Source organism: Balaenoptera physalus (genome assembly GCF_965194825.1).
Source record: "Balaenoptera physalus genome assembly, chromosome: 21".
In the NCBI taxonomy this organism is placed as follows: domain Eukaryota; kingdom Metazoa; phylum Chordata; class Mammalia; order Artiodactyla; family Balaenopteridae; genus Balaenoptera; species Balaenoptera physalus.
The window spans coordinates 20,993,558-21,013,957 of NC_138902.1; the positions used below are offsets into that span (position 1 = coordinate 20,993,558).

The 20,400-nt window shown below is 34.5% G+C and overlaps 1 protein-coding gene across 3 annotated transcripts in view; it reads left to right on the plus strand.

Moving 5' to 3' along the window:
- Positions 1 to 20,400, plus strand: part of GTF2E2 (general transcription factor IIE subunit 2) — a 62,551-nt gene that overhangs the window by 23,593 nt on the left and 18,558 nt on the right. For 2 of the 3 annotated variants that reach the window (XM_082444686.1, XM_082444685.1), the window contains exons 4-6: positions 5,149 to 5,256; positions 6,856 to 7,038; positions 14,427 to 14,520. In XM_082444686.1, the coding sequence (XP_082300812.1) occupies positions 5,149 to 5,256; positions 6,856 to 7,038; positions 14,427 to 14,520 (385 nt within the window). Of the gene's footprint in view, positions 1 to 5,148; positions 5,257 to 6,855; positions 7,039 to 14,426; positions 14,521 to 18,174; positions 18,195 to 20,400 lie in introns of those variants that run through there. The other variant, XM_082444687.1, reaches the window with a different exon arrangement.

Sequence of the window (20,400 nt, forward strand, 5' to 3'; positions counted from 1 at the left end):
AAGTGATTTCAGATTTACCCCCTTTGTCTGCCAAACTCTTATTCCCATTTAGTTACTAGTTGTATCTCTTGAAAAAAAAGTCAAAGAAAGTACTGTATTTGTTATTATTTCAAATTTCAGCTATTCCTTAGTATATAAATCAAATTTTATGTGAAGTCTTTTCTTTTGTAATTTAAGAGACGCGGTGTCTGTCTAGCTATATCTGAAATCTGTGGTTTGTATTTGATTTCTGGTAGAAATGTGTTAGTTTATAATTTCTCATTACCAAATAATATACTCTGACACTTAGGCATTTACCTTTCATTCCTTCCATCCATCCATTCCCCCACATGGTAAGCAATACTAAAACCTACTATCTGCTATTATGGCACGAATGGTATGAATACCCAGACGAAATGTATGCCCTCGAGGCTGTCAGTCTTTTGAGGGAGACTGACATTTAAATGTCATGTTTTTGCTACTCTACTAAAAACAGTTTTCATTTATCTAGAGACCCTTATTGCTTTGTTAATCTATGACAACTATCTTCAAATTTTTACTCATGTGTTCCCTGAAACAATTTTGAAAAACTGTGTGTCCCTTTGCACATATTTAAATTGATAAGTGTAATTTTTCAGCAAAAGGTTTTTTTTTAATTGAAGTATAGTTGATTTACAATGTTGTGTTAGTTTCAGGTGTACAGCAAAGTGATTCAGGTATACATATATGTATATTCTTTTTCAGATTCTTTTCCATTATAGGTTATTACAAGATATTGAATATAGTTCCCTGTGCTATACAGTAGGTCCTTGCTTATCTATTTTATATATAGTAGTGTGTAGCTGTTGATCCCAAACTCCTCAAACCTCCCCCCTTCCCCCTTTGGTAACCATAAGTTTGTTTTCTATGTCTGTGAGTCTATTTATGTTTTAACAAAAGTCTAAATAGTGACACAGGATGAAATTTCTGGCATATTGTAATATTTCAGTAAAATACAGCACTCTTAAATTTATCTAAGGGAATCTAAATGCCATTTTTTAAAAATATGAAAACAGACTTTAATGGTTGGAAATTTTAATTATTTTCCTTTCAACTTGTATGTCAGTTCTGTTACTCCCACTGAATTTTATCCTAATGTTATGTATTTTAGTGTTTGGAAATCTTCTGTTGATCATCTGTCAAACTCCTTTGTCACAATAATATGTATATAAATTGAAATTAGGAATGTTTTCCCTATAACCATAAGGCTCTAAATATTTTCTGGTTTGAGCTATCATTATAATTACTATTACCAAATAGTTGATTAGAATAACATAAATATATTAAAATTTTGATTAAAATTCACTTTGTATGTAATAATTATGCAACAGAAATCCATTTTTAATGAAATAAATGGAGCTGTCTTCTCTCTCCAGTGGTTCTTGTATCTGGAGGTAATATATTATTTACTGATAGAATGAAACAGGATTTGGCACCAATTTCTGGTCTTATTTTGAGATCTTGTAGGTTTAAGTGCTGAGAAATAAATGTTCATATAAATAAGTTCATTCTAATAGAAATTTTGTGATAGCAAAACCTTCCAAGTTGTATGCCAGAAATTACGTGGTGATTTATCATCAAACATTATCAGTTGACAGTTCTGTTAGGTCCTTCTTCAGTTTTGTTGAAAGTAAAAGAATGGGAATCACCTAACTTGCCAGAGGATTTGTTACCTGGTCCTTAACCATCTAGTTTCTAGGAAGTGTATCAAAAAGGTTTTACCAAGACTCAGTAAATGTCTAATTATATCAGCTTCCTCTTCTTCCTCATATCGGTACTTTCGTTAATCTGATACATTCAGAAGCAGTTGAGAAAATAAAAATACTAGTTTCAACACACCTTTGCCAGTGCAATTTTTTTTGATGAAATACTTTTATCTTAGGTGTATAAGTATATTTTTGCCAAAACAGACAGGTTGAAGGTTTAGCATACTCAGTTTATGGAAATTATTTTCTGGTTAACAAAGCTAGTCTCCATTGTCAGACCAACCAGATATACCAAACTTATTTTTTTATCATATTTTAAGTAATATAAAAATCACTGAGAAATATAGTATGGAATGAATACTAACAGTTACTACTAAGGTAGTTGAGATTAAAATTATAAGGATCAAAAAGAATGAATTTTTCCATTTTTATATAATTTAAAAAATAAATACGCAGTTTACCGTCATGTAACATTGCATCATTATAAATAATCAAATGTTTATGAAGCAAGGGTGTGTTAAACAGTGTGTTATTCCTTTTCTAAATGTGTGTGCTTGTATCTTCCATCTCTGATATTCAGCTTTTAGATATAAATAAAAGGGAATGATTCAGAAATAACTGTAAATTTTATCTTGGGGTGATTAATGAAGGGGGAGGATACCTATTGCTAAAAATGAATTGGTTTTACAGCTAACTATGACTTATTTTTTTAATAGGAGGTAGAAATATTAAATATTTAAAACGTAATGAGAATTGACTAATTAGAATGAAAATTTCATGATATGATTTGATAAAGTAGGTTTTAACTACCACATTGAATAATGCACCCTCAGTCTAAAACAGTTCCTATGTGGTTTTTGTCTATGGGTTTTATGTAGCATGATTTGAACATTTTGGTAGTCCGAGAAAATATTTGTTATATTTAAAAGAATCAGCCTCCTTTATTAAAACTGCTTCAGTTCTTTAAATGTGCTTTTTCTTCTGGCTAATAAATATTCAAGGAATGGATTTTGAGAATTGCTGAAGAGAATTACTTATATGAAAATACCTGAAAAATTCTATATTTATCATTAGATACTTCTTACCACTGTTCCCTTTATTTGGAGATTCTCCCCTAAGAGTGATGCATTCTTGGACAGTATGGCATGGAGGTGGGGTGTGTGGGGATGGAAGAGACAGAGTTGTTTAAAGGGAACAGCTCTCAATTGCCCACAAACTGTAGTTCATCAGAATTTAGAATGTCATAGCAAGGGCAAAAATATCCTTTTTTTTTTTTTTTTTTTTTTTTTTATCAATTTTTTTTTTTTTTAACAAACTCATTTATTTATTTATTTATTTTTGGCTGTGTTGGGTCTTCGTTTCTGTGCGAGGGCTTTCTCTAGTTGCGGCAAGCGGGGGCCACTCTTCATCGCGGTGCGCGGGCCTCTAACTATCGTGGCCTCTCTTGTTGCGGAGCACAGGCTCCAGACGCGCAGGCTCAGTAGTTGTGGCTCACGGGCCCAGCTGCTCCGCGGCATGTGGGATCTTCCCAGACCAGGGCTCGAACTCGTGTCCCCTGCTTTAGCAGGCAGATTCTCAACCACTGCGCCACCAGGGAAGCCCCAAAAATATCCTATTTTTAACTCCTAGAAAAATATTTAGGGCTGGAAGAGACAAGAAGCCCCATAGATCTATAGTGGATAGTTTGATACCTTGATTTATCATTTATGAAGGCTTCCCCAAAACAATATTTTTTTGACCTGACCTTTTGTTTGAGTCCCTGGAGTTTAATATACCTCCGGGCATTGCAGTATAAATTCTGGGTGGAGGTGAGAGTTATACCTTTTTTTTTTTTTTTTTGTGGAAAGGGGGCAGGCCTGTTTTGAAAGGGAAAGAGTACATTCGGAAGATGATCTGTAAACTGATTCTTGGAAAGTCTTCAGCTGCCCCTTGTGTACCCTTTTTGAAGAGCTGATAAAACCAAGAACTCAGAAAGAAAGGAAAAAGGCAACACAAAATACTCCTCATAGTTTATTCATTTACTGATGGAAGAGCTCTTTAATTGCTCAATGAGAATTATGTAGAAATTATATGGAGAAGGTTCAAGAGATACGGTTAGGTCCATATGAGACACTGCTCTAGTTCTAAGATGACAAATCAATGGTGCACTTTGTTTTTGGTGGAATGATTTTTCTCTTGATCTCACTATTATCCCTTTATGTGGTTGTGTCTCAGTTATGTAAAAAATCATGTTGAAAAATTTGGTTAGTTTGGTTTAGCCTAGCTCAGTGGCTCTCAGTGTGTCATTCTCCAACCAACGGCATCAGCATCTCCTGAGAATTTGTAAGAAGTGCAAATTCTTGGGCCCCTTCCTAGATCTACTGATCTGAAACTCTGGGAGTGCAGCTCAGCAGTCTGTGTTTTCACAAGCCCTTCCTTCAGGTGATTCTGATGCACACCACTGTGCCACTTACATATGTTTTTTAACTTAATAGTTTGTCCTGGACATCTTTCCAAATTAGCACATAGGGAACATCTGTATTTTCTTTTCTTAACATCTGTATAGTAGCATAGATGTGCTGTAGTTTATTTGATCATTCCTCTATTGATGGCCACTTGAGTTGTTTCTAATACAACTTAGTGTTGTAATAGTTCTAATAGTACGTCTTAATACAACTAATGTTTCTAATTTTCCTTTTACAACAATGCGGCTTTTCTACATTGTGGTTTATCTGTAAGGTAAATTCCTAGAAGCCGACTTGCTGGGTCAGGGGTTTCAATGCATTTATATTGCCAGATTCCCTCTGTAGGAGTTGTATCAATTTGCATTCTTACCAGCAGTGTGTGAGAGGGCCTGTTTCCTTACAGCCTCACCAATAGAGTTGTCAAACATGGAATTTTGCCAGTGTGATAAGAAATACCTTAGTGGAAGTTGAGTATCTTTTCCTATGTCTAAGGTCATTTGCATCTCTTTTTTTTGTGCTTTTTGTGTTCCTGTCATTGGGTCATTTTCTTGTTAGGTTTTTGGACCTGTTAAAATATTAGGAAGGCTAACTCTTTGTGATATGAATTGCAAATATTTTTTCTCAGTTTGTCATTTGATTTTATATAGCTACAAGTTTGAACTTGGTTCTGTATGATTTTATAGTCTATTCTCTTCATCACTATAATTGTACTGCCTTAAATAATACACATTCTGCATTCCTGAAAAGATTAATTTACTGGTAACTATTATTTAATGCGTCTAGCATTTTAAAACTGTCTTCCAGGGAATTCCCTTGCAGCCCAGTGGTTAAGACTCTGTGCTTTCACTGCTGAGGGCCTGGGTTCAATCCCTGGTCAGGGAAATAAAATCCCACAAGTTGCACAGCGTGCCCCCTGCCTCCCCGCCAAAAAAAATCATTAAAAAAACCTGTCTTCTAATAACAGTTTCTTGCCGCAATAGACACGGCATCAGCGAGGAGATACACATCCTCTTACTTTAGAAGAAATTTTGGATGAAACACAACATTTAGATATTGGACTCAAGCAGAAACAATGGCTAATGACTGAGGTAAGAATAGGCTTAAATTATTGTAAAAAAAAAAAAAAATTTGTTGTAACTAGGGTTTTCATATACTGAAATATGATAATTATTTTTGCTTTTTCTTAAAAGAATTGGTGTAGGGTTTTTGTTCTTTAAACATACACATTTTGAGATTGACTTGTTTTCATATAACCTTATGTATCTATTTAAAAATGTCAAAGACTTGAACAGAAAAGTTATAAAGAAGTCAGTCATTGTACCAATTTTTAACTTTTTACAGAATAATTGATGCTTATTTTGAATTGCTAAATTTATAATGTACATGTTGGCAAGTTGTATTGTTTCTATGTTTTAGGACATTTAATGCATGAGGGTATTATAGGGAAAGCAAGATATTTTGTTAAGCAAGATACTTGTTACACCACTACTGCTATTATGATTTGATAGTGACGTTACTGCCTCTAGCAGATTACTTGGAAAAATAATCATGAACATTGTATATATGTTCCACACAACGTTGGAAGAAAAGGAATCCCCAACCATCAGTGACCACGCTAATTTGGAAATGAGTAGCACTTTAAAAATTGAGATATTTGTCTCTTTTCTGTTTAAGTATGAAATGACAATTTAATAAGACAACTTTCTAGGACCAGTGCTGATTCTAAAGACCAAATGTAAACTTCCTAAAATATAATTTATTTTATCGAGCAAATATTGTTCTTGATTTTAGTAATGTAAAATGAACCAGTTAGTATCATTGTAGCTCATTATATTAGTGATATACAAATGGTGGTAATCCACATTTAAATTTTGATGCTTTACCTAATCTTGAAATTTCATGGACTACCCACATTAGGTAAAGTTTATTGTAATTACTATTCTATTCTCCCTCCTTTCTTCTTTCTGTGTTTCTTCTCTTTATCCTTTCAGGATCAGGCTGGCAGCTGTAGAAGAAAATTAATAGGGTTGCTCTTTCTTGAAGAGCTTTCCTTCTGATACTAGATATAAAACAGGACTGACTAGAAACATAATTATATTCAGTAATTTCTGCATTCCTACTCAGTTTCAATCTCAGCTGACAGCGTTATAGGTAAATTTCTTACACGCACTAGCCTGGTCCTTTTCAGTTCCTTCCACAGCTGCTGGTGCCATTTGATACCGTGTGGAGCAGGCTGACTATTGGTATTTTCATCCCAGGGTAATGTTTCTCACATTATAATCCCGATGTGTGATAAACTATACTTTGAGGGTGGGGTAGGCAGTACCCACTTGACTTTGTCTAGTGATGTTAATAGGTGTTTTATTGATCCTTACCTCTTTTGTCTTCCGAAAGAATATGGGTACAGCGTTCTTCAAAGCAGTTGTAATAAAGTGGTTTCTTTCTCATCCAAAGAATCTATATAAATAATAAACAGTTTCTTTTATAAAAAATGAGCACCATGCTGGTCTCTGCCTGTTGTTTTGGATCCTGGATGTCTGGTATTTTAGATCTGTTGATATCCACAGGATACTTTTAGTTTGCCACTCTAATACGAGTATTGTGGTTTTTTAATAATTGGTAGAATTAAATAATGTATATATGGTATTTCCTTTTGTTAATATGTCCAAATTGTGTCACTGTTACAGGCATTAGTCAATAATCCCAAAATTGAAGTAGTAGATGGAAAGTATGCCTTCAAGCCCAAGTACAACTTGAAAGATAAGAAGGCCCTACTTAGGCTTTTAGATAAGCATGACCAGCGAGGCTTAGGAGGAATTCTTTTAGAAGACATTGAGGAAGGACTGCCCAATTCCCAGAAAGCTGTCAAGGTAACCTCTCTTTTCTTTCTATGCCTTAATATAATTTGAATTAATAATGTCTTTTGGTTTTAAAAAATATCATGACTTAAAAAAAAGTTATTTTTAAAACCTCCTCCATCATATATACTTGGGGTTGTTACGAGCCAATTAAAGATTTGAGATTTGTGTTTTGTGCTGTAGAGCAGGACAGAGCATAACCATTTTTGTGGAACTTTGACAGCTCCCTTTTGTGTTGTTGTGTATGATTGATTCTTCAAAATATTTCTGGAAAGATTTCCTCAAAGACATTAGTCTTTTTCTTATAAGTTGTTATGTTTGTATTTAAGAACTCCTTCAACAATGCTTGTGCACATTGCTAACCTGAGGGAATCAGAGGCATTAAAACACAAGAACAGGACTTCCCTGGTGGCGCAGTGGTTGAGAATCTGCCTGCCAATGCAGGGGACACGGGTTCGAGCCCTGGTCTGGGAAGATCCCACATGCCGCGGAGCAACTGGGCCCGTGAGCCACAACTACTGAGCCTGAGTGTCTGGAGCCTGTGCTCCGCAACAAGAGAGGCCGCGATAGTGAGAGGCCCGTGCACCGCGATGAAGAGTGGCCCCCGCTCACTGCAACTAGAGAAAGCCCTCGCACAGAAACGAAGACCCAACACAGCCAAAAATAAAAATAATAAATAAATAATAAATAAAAAATTTAAAAAAAAACCAAAAACATAAAAAAAAAAACAACCCCACAAGAACATTTGTAATTTGGTTGTTTCAAATTCCTAAAGGGGCTATCAGTAAAAGTGATAGAGTTTACATTTCCTGTTTAAATTTTCAACTCTCTCGGGAAGGCTGCAAGTCTCTGTTATTCAAAATTGCTAACGATTGATGCTAACCTGTAAGCAGGTTCATTCTTTTTGCTACCTGTGGAGAAAACTTGCTTCTTTCTCTACCTCTTGGTAATTCAGTTACACACGTTAGCCTTTTTGGTATTGTCCCACAAGTCCCTTAGGCTGTGTGTGTGTGTGCGCACGCACACGTGCTTTTGGACTTTGTTGTTGTTGTTGTATAGATCTGTTGTTAATTGTACTGACTTTTTTACCTCTAATTTGTTATTAAGCCCAATTGGTTAATTCTTTATAGATTGTATTTTCAGTTCTAGACCTTGCTTTTTTTTTTTCTAACAATCCCCTCAAGAGAGGTTTTTTTTTTTTTTTAATGTTTATTTATTTGGCTGCACCAGGGTCTTAGTTGTGGCATGCGGGATCTAGTTCCCTGACCAGGGATTGAGCGCGGAGTCTTAACCACTGGACCACCAGGGAAGTTCCATCTAGACTTTCCTTTTCATTCTTTCTTAGGTTTCTGTTTCTCTTCTGAGATTTTGTTTTTTGTTTTTTTTCCCATTCATTACAAGCATATTTTACATTACATCCTTGAGTGTAATTTCTTGTAGCTGCTTTAAAATTCTCCTCTTCTAATTTCAAGAGCTGGGTCATCTTGGGGATGGTCTGCTCTGAGACTTTGTCTCTTGAGTACGGGTCATGTTTTCTTCTTTCTTCATATACCTAATTTCTGTTGAGTCTTGAACACTGTGAATTATATGGCTCAGGATTCTGTTATATTCCTCCAAAGAGTGTTTTTGTTTGTTTATTTTGTTTTTAAGTGGGCATTTGTCTTGACTAGAGTCAAACTTCAAACTTTGTATTCTCTGTGGTGGATGGCATACGACACATCTGTTTTGTTCTTTTAGCTCTATTCTTTTTAAAATGTCTTGTCCAGAGATTAGTATAGTAGTTTTCTTCTGGTGGGCTGGTCCCTTAGGAGCTACTTGGCCATTACCAGATGAAGAACCCTTTTTAAGATTTTCACTTAAGTGTCTAAACTTAACCTGCACAAATGTTGCAAATAATATGTGACCAAAGTTGATAAATTGTGCACTTTATAGCATGTTGAAAGGTAGAACTACTGAATGCTAGCTTAACAATTGGGAGTGCTAGGTACATTTCCTGCTCCATTCTTTTTCCCATTTTGATACAGGCCAGTATTGTTACTCTTTGGTAGGCTTTATATTACATTCTAAAGTAGAACAGTAATGTAAACTGATATTTGCTTTTTCTATTTTAAATAATTTTGTGATGTAAAGTCACATTGTCACTGTATTTTTTTTTTTTTTTTTTAACATTTGGCTTCCACTTTTTTTCTTTTTCTTTTTTTTTTTTTTTTGGCTGCGTTGGGTCTTCATTGCTGCACATAGGCTTTCTCTAGTTGCGGCGAGTGGGGGCTACTCTTCGATGCAGGGCACGGGCTTCTCATTGCGGTGGCTTCTCTTGTTGCAGAGCATGGGCTCTAGGTGTGCAGGCTTCAGTAGTTGTGGCACGTGGGCTCAGTAGTTGTGGCTTGCGGGCTCTAGAACACAGCCTCAGTAGCTGTGGCACACGGGCTTAGTTGCTTCGCGGAATGTGGAATCTTCCCGGACCAGGGATAGAACCCGTGTCCCCTGCGTTGGCAAGTAGATTCTTAACCACTGCACCACCAGGAAAGTCCCTGTTACCCTGTTTTTAATGGCTCTCTTCCTTAAGGAGTAGAGCTGAAAAGGGGTCATGAAAAGCACACAGTCTGTCATTTGCAAGCAGGATTATTTCTAAGTTGTTCGAAACCCTAAGTTTTAAAAAAAATCCTCACATTTTAAATATGTGAAGATGTGTTCTAAGTAATTTCTCAAGGGAGAAATTTGGCCTAATTAAGTTAAATCCCTTCTGTGTTGTTTCCTTTTCTTCAGTTCTTGGTGGAGATAGAAGATAACTTTTACTGTCATTTTGTTGACCATATAGTGTTTTGAAGAAATGTACAGTATAGTGCTAGCAAGGAACAAAAAGGACTGTGCAAAAGCAAGAAAACAAGACAATGAGAAAAACCAGTGACTGTTCCAGATTATTCACTTCTCAGTAGTTGTTTTTTGGGGGTTTTCTAATAATTAAATTAACTGCCAGAATAATTTTAATAACTCTGCGTTTGTGATATGGTTTAATTTTAAGATGGTGTATTGAATCAACTAAGGGTTTTTTTTTTAAATTAAAAATTCTTTTTAGTTGTAAAAAATGATCATAGTAAGTCTGGTTAAATGCGTCACATACATAGTTATCAAAAAAAATTTATTTTGTGATAAGAACTTTTAAGATCTGCTTTCTTAGCAACTTTCAAATATGCAATACAGTATTATTAACTATAGTCATCATAATGTATAGTACATCTCTATGACTTATTTTACAACTGGAAGTTTGTACCTTTTGACCCCTTTCTTGCATTTTGCCCACCCCTTGACCCACTCACTACCTCTTGGAACCACCAATCTGTCCTCTGTATCTGTGAGCTCATAATTTTTTTTTTTTTAAGATTTCATATATAAGTGAGATCATACAGTATTTGTCTTTCTCAGTCTGACTTACTTGACTTAGCATAATGCCCTCAAGGTCCATCCATGTTGTTGCAAATGGCAAGATTTCATTCTTTTTTATGGCTGCGTAATATTCCATTGTTTATATATAACACATTTTCTTTATCCATTCGTACATCATTGGGCACTTAGGTTGTTTCCATATCTTGGCTACTGTAAATAATACCGCACTGAACAAGGTGGTGCATATATCTTTTTAAGTTAGTGTTTTCATTTTCTTTGGATAAAAATACCCAGAAGTGGTATTGCTGAATCATATGGTAGTTTTATTTTTAATTTTTTGAGGAACCTCCATACTGTTTTCCAAGGTGCCTACGTCAGTTTACGTTCACACCAACAGTGCACTAGGGTTCCCTTTTCTCCATATCCTCGCCAAGACTCATCATTTCTTGTCTTTTTGCTAATAGCCATTCTGACAGGTGTGAGGTGATAATCTTGTTGTGGTTTTCATTTTCATTTTCCTGATGATTAGTGATGTTGAGCATCTTTTCATGTACCTGCTGACCATCTGTGTGTCTTCTTCAGGAAAACGTCTATTCAAATCTTCTGCCCAATTTTTAATCGGGTGGGGTTTTTTGTTATTTTGCTGTTGAGTTCCATGAGTTCTTTATATATTTTGGATGTTAACCCCTTATCAGATATATGATTTGCAAATATTTTCTCCCACTTAGTAGGTTGCCTTTTCATTTTGTTGATGTTTCCTTTGCTGTGCAGAAGCTTTTTAGTATAATGTGATCCCACCTGTTTATTTTTGCTTTTGCTTTTGATGTCAAATCTGAAAAGGTGCCAAGATGAATGTCAAGGAGCTTATTGCCTGTGTTTTCTTACAGGAGTCTTATGGTTTCAGGTCTTACATTCAGGTCTTTAATCCATTTTGAAATAATTTTTGCATATGGTGTGAAATAATGGTTCAGTTTCATTCTTTTGCATGTGGTTGCCCAGTTTTCCCAGCACCATTTATTGAGAGACTATCCTTTCCCTATTGTATATTCGTAGCATCTTTGTCGTAAATTAATTCACCATATATGCATAGGTTTATTTCTGGGTTCTCTCTTCTGTCCCATTGATCTATGTGTCTGTTTTTATGCCAGTACCATACTGTTTCAATTACTATACCTTTGTAGTATAGGCAGTGTGATGCTTTCAGCTTTGTTCTTTTTCAAGATTGCTTTGGCTGACAGGATCTTTTGTGGTTCCATATAAATTTTAGCATTGTTCTATTTCTGTGAAAAATGCCATTGGAATTTTGATAGGGATTGCATTGAATCTATATTTTGCTTTGGGTAGTATAGACATTTTAACAATATTAACTCTTCCAATCCATGAGCACAGAATATCATTCCATTTTTTGTGTCTTCTTCAGTTTCTTTCATCATTGTCATATAGTTTTCAGTGTAGACGTTATTTATCTCCTTGGTGAAATTTATTTCTAGGTATCTTATTCTTTTTGATGCAATTGTAAATGGGATTGTTAATTTCTCTTTCTGATAGTTATTAGTGCATAGAAACTCAAAATTTTTGTATATTGATTATACAATATACAAAACTTTACTGAATTCATTATTCTAATAGTTTTTTGGTGAAGTCTTTAGGGAGATACATAAAATCCAGTTTGCAAAAAGTAATATTTTTATTCCTTCCTTTCCAATTTGTATGCCTTTTATTTCTTTTTCTTGCCTAATTGCTCTAGTTAGGACTCCAATACTATGTTGAGTAAAAGTGGCAGAGTAGACATCCTTGTCTTGTTCCTGATTTTAGAGGCAATGCTTTCAGCCTTTCACTGTTGAATTTGATGTAAGCTGTGGGCTTGTCATATATGGCCTTTATTATGTTGAGGTATGTTACCTTGGTATCCACACTGTGGAGAGTTATCATAAGTGGATGTTGAATTTTGCCAAATGCTTTTTCTGCATTTACTGAAATGATCATACGATTTTTATCTTTCATTTTATTAATGTGCTATATCACATTGATTGATTTGCAGATATTGAGCCATCCTTGCATGCCTGGAATAAATCCCACTTGACTGTGGTGTGTGATTCTTTTAATGTATTGTTGAATTTGGTGTGTTGACTATTCTGTTGAGGATTTTTTGCATCTATGTTCATCAGGGATATTGGCCTGTAATTTTCTTTTCTTGTAGCATACTTTATCTGGTTTTGGTATCAGGGTAATGCTGGCCTCGAAAAATGAGTTTGATGAACTGCTTCAGTTTTTTGGAAGAGTTTGAGAAGGATTGATATGCTTCTTTGTTCAGTAGAGTTCACTAGTGAAGTTATCTGGTCCTGGACTTTTGTTTGTTGGGAGATTTTTGAGTACTTATTCAATTTATTAGTAACTGATCTGTTCAGAATTCCTGTTTCTTCACAATTCAGTCTTGATAGCTTATATGTTTCTAGAAATTCATCCATTTCCTCTAGGTTGTCCAATTTTGTTGGTGTACATTCATAGTAGTCTTATGATTCTTTGTATTCTGTGGTATTATTTGTAATGCCTCTCATTTCATTTCTGATTTAATTGAGTTTTCTGTCCTTTTTTCTTGGTTAGTTGAGCTAAGGGTTTGTCAATTTTGTTTATCTTTTCAAAGAACCAGCTCATAGTTTCATTAATCTTTTCTGTTGTCTTTTTAGTCTCTATTTAAATTTATTTCCACTAATCTTTGTTAGTTCCTTCCTTATACCAACTTCATGCTTCATTTGTTCTTTTTCTGGTTCCTTGAGGTGTAAGTTTAGGTTATCTGAATTGTTCTTGTTTTTCGATGTAGGCATTTATACCTGTGAACTTTCTCTTAGAATTGCTTTTTTTTTTTTAACCTCTCATAAGTTTTGGTATGTTGTATTTCCATTTTCATTTTTTAAATTTCTTCTTTGACCCAGTGATTAGAAGCATATTGCTTAATTTCTGCATATTGCTTAATCTCTGCATATTTGTGAATTTTCCATCTTCTTATAATTGACTTTTAGTTTTACATACCATTGTGGTCAGAAAAGGTGCTTGATGTGATTTGTTAAGACTCGTTTTGTGGCTTAACATATTAACTATCCCGGAGAATATCAAGTGTGTACTTGAGAATAATGTGTATTCTATTGCTTTTGGATGGAATGTTCTTTATATATCTGTTAAGTCCATGTAGTTCACACATTGATGCCTAAGGCTGAGATTATTGTCATCTAAAGGCTCATAGATTGAGACTTTATTTCTGTGATGAATTTCACCATCATCATTATAGTCCAGATTACTGCTATCAGGCTTTTTGCATTCTTGTTCTCATTAATTAATAATAATGAAATATCTTATATCAATTTTCTTGTCATTGCTAGAGTAGTAGAAAATGAGAAATTTTTAATTGTCAACTGTGCTCAGTGAAAGCTAAAAGATAGTAAAGACTACTCAAGTCTTTTATATTTTCTTTAAAGATAATGCAGTATTTTGGGCAGTGCAGTAAGAAAACTGAAGGATGCTATTTATCTCATAGTTGCACACACATTTTTAGGTGATTTAATCATTCTTCCATTTTCTTACTGTTCTAGCTTTTCAAAGCATAATTGGAAATGATAGATGGATAATGATGAGTAACAAAATATTTCAAGGTAAAGGAAAAGTAAGAACAATGAGGTTCCACAGTTTTTCTCATAGATTAATGAAAGGGTCCAGTAGACCCAAATTGTAATTGCAACATAGATTGAATTTTGTTCTATTTAAAACAATTTTTTTTTCTTTATGTACTTTGGATGATCTCTAAGAATAAAAGTCTCAAAATATCAATTCTTAAAAATAGAACTGCTCAAGAAAGAAACTCAAGAATTAAAATTTGGTCTAGTGGACCCTAATGGTGTACTGAGGGTTAAAGGAAGTGGGAGTCCTTTGTTGTTTTAAAAAAAAAAAAAAAAAAAAATTTTTTTTTTTTTCTTGGGTGATGTAATTTGGAGTTAACTGAAAATTTTTTCTTTATCTTTAAGGCTTTAGGGGACCAGATACTATTTGTAAACCGTCCTGATAAGAAGAAGATTCTTTTCTTCAATGATAAGAGCTGTCAGTTTTCTGTGGATGAAGGTGAGCCTTTCTGTATAGATAACTTTCTTTAATTTGCAGACATGTTACAAATTTAGGGTGACAGAATTTATAATATTTATAATACAATTATAACTTAAATTTTATAATACTGCTTTTTTAGCATTATCATCTCAACGCTAATAACTCCTATGTCTAATGTATTGTTTCTCACAATGCAGTTTGAAATGTGTAATTTGAAAGATTTTAGGTACAGTCATAGTATAGCAGTTCATGAATTCTTATGCTCATAGCTCAGCTGTACCAAACAGGAGTTTATTTCTTTATTTCTGTTGTTTTACAAATATTACTTCATATCTTGATATGAAAGCTTGTTTCAGGATGAGAAAAAGAATAAACTTTTTGTGGAGACTGATATTCTCTTAAATAACTTAGAATTTTTTGATTATCAAATTGGATAAGAAAGGAGATTAATTTTTTCTTTCTGGCAGTTTTAGAGTTGTATGCTAAGCTATATGTTGTCTTGTACTAAATGTGTGATACTTATATTTTGGATTTTAGTTTAAAATATTTCATCAATATTTTCAAGTAAAATAGTAATTAAACAAGGGTTTAGTCATGAGAAATTTCTTTTCTATACAAGTAGATATTCTCATGTAAGCAAATATGTTTTACTCTAAATTTGTATTAATTTTGAAGTTTTATCAAAAGGCAAGAAAAGGATTGAACGTCATTTTAATTATAAAATTTCAAAAGTGATACAAACTCCGAGCAAAATATTCTAAAAATATAGAGGGACATATAGTACGATAGTAGTATAGACTGCAAACAGTGAAACTATTGCTGTGCCAACCTGGTAGTCATATTGACTTTTTTTTTATGACATTAAATGAAAGAGTTTCTGTTGAATGAGTAATTTTGTATAAGAAGTGCATTTACAAATCTTGTCCCTATAGAGCCCAAACCTGTCTTGATTATGACTTGTAATTTGTACAGTAACCCTAAGGTTTTCTCTTATGTGTTATCTGGCTGTAGATAATCAGGCTTGTGGTGCTGTAGTTTCGTCAACCTAAGGTTACTTAGATGACCATGATTTTTTGTAGGAAATAGAATATTGTATTTTTGTGAAAAGCCTCATCAAGAATACCTTGTATTGATATATAGTTGGTTCTCGATAAATGTTTGTTAATTAAATGAAATTTGCAAAGTATTCCGGCTCTTCTATAATGCCATTTCTAATAAATAAGGTAAGCTTCCTGTATGTAAACAAGATAGTAGTCAGCTCCTTCTGTACATTGTAATGATAGGTGCTCATTTAAGAAAGATTTGGCTGAGCAATTTTTGTATTGCCTGAGTCTCTTTTACTTGGAATTTTGGTGTTATGTAAACTTTTATAATTGTCAAATTGATTTCTTTTAAAAACCGTATGGATGGACTTGACCTTTAAGTCCTTCTGGGTTTAAACAAAGAAACAACCGATTCCTTTATTCTTAAGCATAGTTAATCCATTTGAAGAAAATTTTCACAGTATTAAAAAAAACTTATCACAAGTATCACATGTTCAAATAGTTAAGGAAGATCTTACAATAAACAGCAGATGTGCTTTTCCTTTCTCCAGTTCCAGTCCCTTTTTTTTTCTGGCAAGTAACTTAACTGGTTTTATTTTAGATTCTTCTGGTGGTTTTTCCCATCTGGCTAAATAATTTGCTTATACTGTTATTTCTTTATTTTTTTAACTTGAAACATCGTCTAATGACTTATTCTTTATCATCTCTCTGATTCCAACACCTATCTCTCTTTTCTACTTCCCAATATAGTACATCACTATTTTTAGTTTCTCTTTCATTTATCTTGGCACTTTCAACAACGTAAACCTTCTCAGTGGGAATTTTTAGTATTAAGTCTGCTCTCTAGATGGCAGCATAGTGTAGCATATCTGTTCTGGAAGTAGATGTTTAAATTGAGGCAAGTGTTTGATAGGAGAGAGATTGCAGAAGCTCTGTAAGAGTAGCATGAAACTGTAGGATTTCTTGATGGTATTTCATTGGAGAAATTTTAGGAGTACACTTGAATTTAGCAGTAACCCTCACAGTAGTCCTTACACTAAGCCATTGTGATTTTTGTGTGCCTTGTGTGTGCTTTCTGTGGATACTGTTGTTTTAACTTTGGTCAGTGTTTTCCTGTTTGTGTATTTTTTACCTACAGTTCTGTTCCTTAGTATTACCTGTTTTCATTTGCCATGTTATATGGCCTTTTGCAAGGCTTAAATTCTTCCCATCTCCTCATTACTTGGCTGTAAAGACAAAATGAGGACTTTCACTTTTTGCCCCTCAGATTATAAAAGTAATCATATATGCTTTTTAGTAAAATCCCACACATCTAGAAATAAGTGCTGTAAATAGTTTAGTGTTTATTTCTCTAGTTTACTTTCTCTATACTATAGGTATCCAGTGATGCTGTGTGGCTATTTATTTATTTTTAGGATATTATTTATTTTTATTATTTATTTATTTATTTTGGTTGTGCCAGGTCTTAGTTGCGGCACACGGGATGTTTGTTGTGGCATGTGGACTTCTTAGTTGCATCATGCGGAATCTTTAGTTGCAGCATGCATGGGGAATCTAGTTCCCTGATCAGGGATCAAACCTGGGCACGCTGCATTGGGACCTCAGAGTCTTACCCGCTGGACCACAGGGGAAGTCCCCCTGTGTGGCTATTTAGTATTCTGTTTTATAAGTGTGTCTGATGCATGGATTTTTAGACACTTAACATTGCTGCAGCAAATATCCTTACAGACCTGATATGGTGGATATATGTATATGTATTTTTTATGTTAATGAAACGCCATATAAATCAGGAAAATATTGGGAAGGTAAACAATAAATTACTTTTGCATCTTTTAAAGATCTTTACTGCTATTGGTGAAATACATTACTAGATTTCTTAATATTGAACCATCCTTTTAGTTCTAGAATAACCCTTCTTTGGCGCCTGTATTTCTGCGTTCCTTTTACTAATGTATTTAAGGATTTTTTCTTTTTTCTTTTTTTGTGTGCTTTCTCAGGGTTTAGTATGGGTATATGCTGGATTCATTAAAAAAAGAGAAGTGCAGATTTATATTTTTAAAATTTATTTCAATATTTGTAATTGTTCAAGCACATTTATACATACTCAGATATAAGTGGAATATAAATGAAATACTGTTTACATTTTTATATAGAATTACCATTGAATGTGATAGCTACAAGTGAACTAATGAAGGTGTGATTCATTGGCAACTTACACACCATAATTGGTGTTTTCCTTAAGTGATAAAGAATGCTTGGTAAAGTTCTAAAAAATACAAGGTGTAGCTTTTCTGTGATTACAAAGGTTAATCATACTGTATTCATATACATTATACACTGTATATTCTTAGAAAATCAAGTGTGTATTAAACCAGTATAAGAAATACTTTGTTTACATACGTAAAACAGAATTGGGTTCTAGGCTCAGTTTATTATAAACTGGTATTTGTCATTAATCTGTATACTTTCTAATAAAGATGGTTGGGAGGATGCAGGGTTTTTCAACCTTGGCAGTATTGCTGTTTGGAGCCGGACAATGTTTTTGGTGTCAGGGTTGTCACAGTGCCTTTTGGGATGATTAGCGGCATCCCTCCCTGCTCTAGATGCCAGTAGCTTACCTTCCCCACAGTGTGACACCCAAAAATGTATCCAGACAGTACCAGAAGTTCCCTGGGGAGCAGAATTACCCAGGTTGAGAGTTATATTAAAGGTACAATTTATGTTTATAAAACAGAAATACTACGATATGTTGTCTTCAAGCTTTTTTTTGTGCGTTCCTTCATTCAGCACATTCAGTGATATGAGGGATAGCAAAGTGAATGAGATTTCTGTCCTTGAGCCCAGGCGGAGGGTGGAATGACATGGGTACACATATGGTACAACATGTCATACAGCATGTCACTGTGGTGTTCATACAGTGCTGTAGAGACCCTGGGGGTCACAGCCACCCACAGGAACCTCAGGGGTAAGATGCCGTTCTTTTAGTTGAAAGTGTCGGTATTGCGTAAATCACTCATTTTAAAAATGGAGGTTTTTTGTTAATGATTTAAATTATGTGCTTCCAGAGAAGACCTATTGAAAACAGATGCATATCTTTTTTTATATATATAAATTTATTTATTTATTTATGGCTGTGTTGGGTCTTTGTTGTTACACATGGGCTTTCTCTAGTTGTGGCGAGCGGGGGCTACTCTTCATTGTGGTGTGCGGGCTTCTCACTGCGGTGGCTTCTCTTGTTGCAGAGCACGGGCTCTAGGCGCGCGGGCTTCAGTAGTTGTGGCACGCAGGCTCAGTAGTTGTGGCTCACGGACTTAGTTGCTCCGTGGCATGTGGGATCTTCCTGGACCAGGGCTTGAACCCGTGTTCCCTGCATTGGCAGGCGGATTCTTAACCACTGTGCCACCAGGAAAGCCCACAGATGCATATCTTAACATTTGTCTTTCTCACTGTCCACCTGTCTGTCTTTTTTTGTATTTTATTTCTCAAAATAATTACGCTGATCAAGTTATTTGTTTTAGCTCACTAGGTGGCAGTCTTAGCTATAGAGAGGAAATGTTGAGTGGGCAAGCTTTCAGTCACACTGAAGATTCACCCTTCATTCTATCTGTGATAGAAGCAAATGTCCAAAAATGAGATATAGCATAAGTAAGGAGAAAGTCTCTTGTGTAGTAATTAAAAAGAATTAAATAGATAAGTGAACCCAGAGTAGTTGGACCTAGGTATGTGTTTTATTTCACAGAGGTATTTATTTTCTTAAATCAGAATCTTATTCATTAGAGGCAATATAAATGCAGTGGTCAAGAGGATGGTCTGAGTAGTCGATCTGTAGGTTTAAATCTTGGCTCTGCTCCTTACTAGCTTAGGCAAGATACTGCCTAGTAATACTTAACCCCTCTCTGTCTGAGATTCCTCATCTATAAAATAGGAAAAGTGGTATCTGTACTTCAGTGGTCCTTATGGGGATTAAATGAGTTAATATAAATAAAAATGCTTAGAGCTTGGAATGGAACCTGGCACATAGTAAGAATAATAGTATCAGCAGGTTAGCTATTACTATTAACATTAAAAATATAAAATAGTACCAAAATATTAGGTGTTTTAATCTTACTCATCTGGTTACTTTATTCAGCTATCTGGTTATTAACTCAGTGGATCTGTGGTTTTGCAGTTGGTTAGACAGGTATAGCAGAGAAGCAGAGTCAGTTCAGTCGGAGTGCTGATGTGTGGCAGTGACATACTGTTAGGCTGTGTTCCTGTACGAAGTCCGATGACAATCTGACTGACCCCCCATTGCCGGTAACTTGTTCTTTTCTGCCTGGAAGCTTCATCGATTTCAGCTTTATCCTTAGAATCTAGGACTCCTCCCAGTAGCTACTCCCCTGGGGCCCTGATGCTGTTTTAGGTCATTTTTTAATAGCTATGTGGTATTCCAGATAGGGACATACTTTTTTTTTTTTTTTCCTTGTATAAACCACTCGATTTGTGGTATTTTATTTTATTTAATTTATTTTTTTCACACACACACACACACACTGTATTTTATTTTTACAAGAGGTAAATAGACTGACACCAAGCATTGTACATGGATGACCACAACAAAAGCAACAATGATTGCAATTACCAAACATGAAACACACTCATACTAAGGGACATACTTTTTTTTTTTTTTTTTTAAGGGACATACTTTAAAACACTTTTTCTTATGCTCCACAAAGAGAAACTTAGTGTTTGTTTTATTTTTTTGCTATATGCTATTATAAATAATGCTCAGTCCTTGCACATAAATATATGTACACTTGCTTGATTATCTCCTTATTGTAGTTTTCTTAAAGTATAATTGGTGGGTCAAAAGATA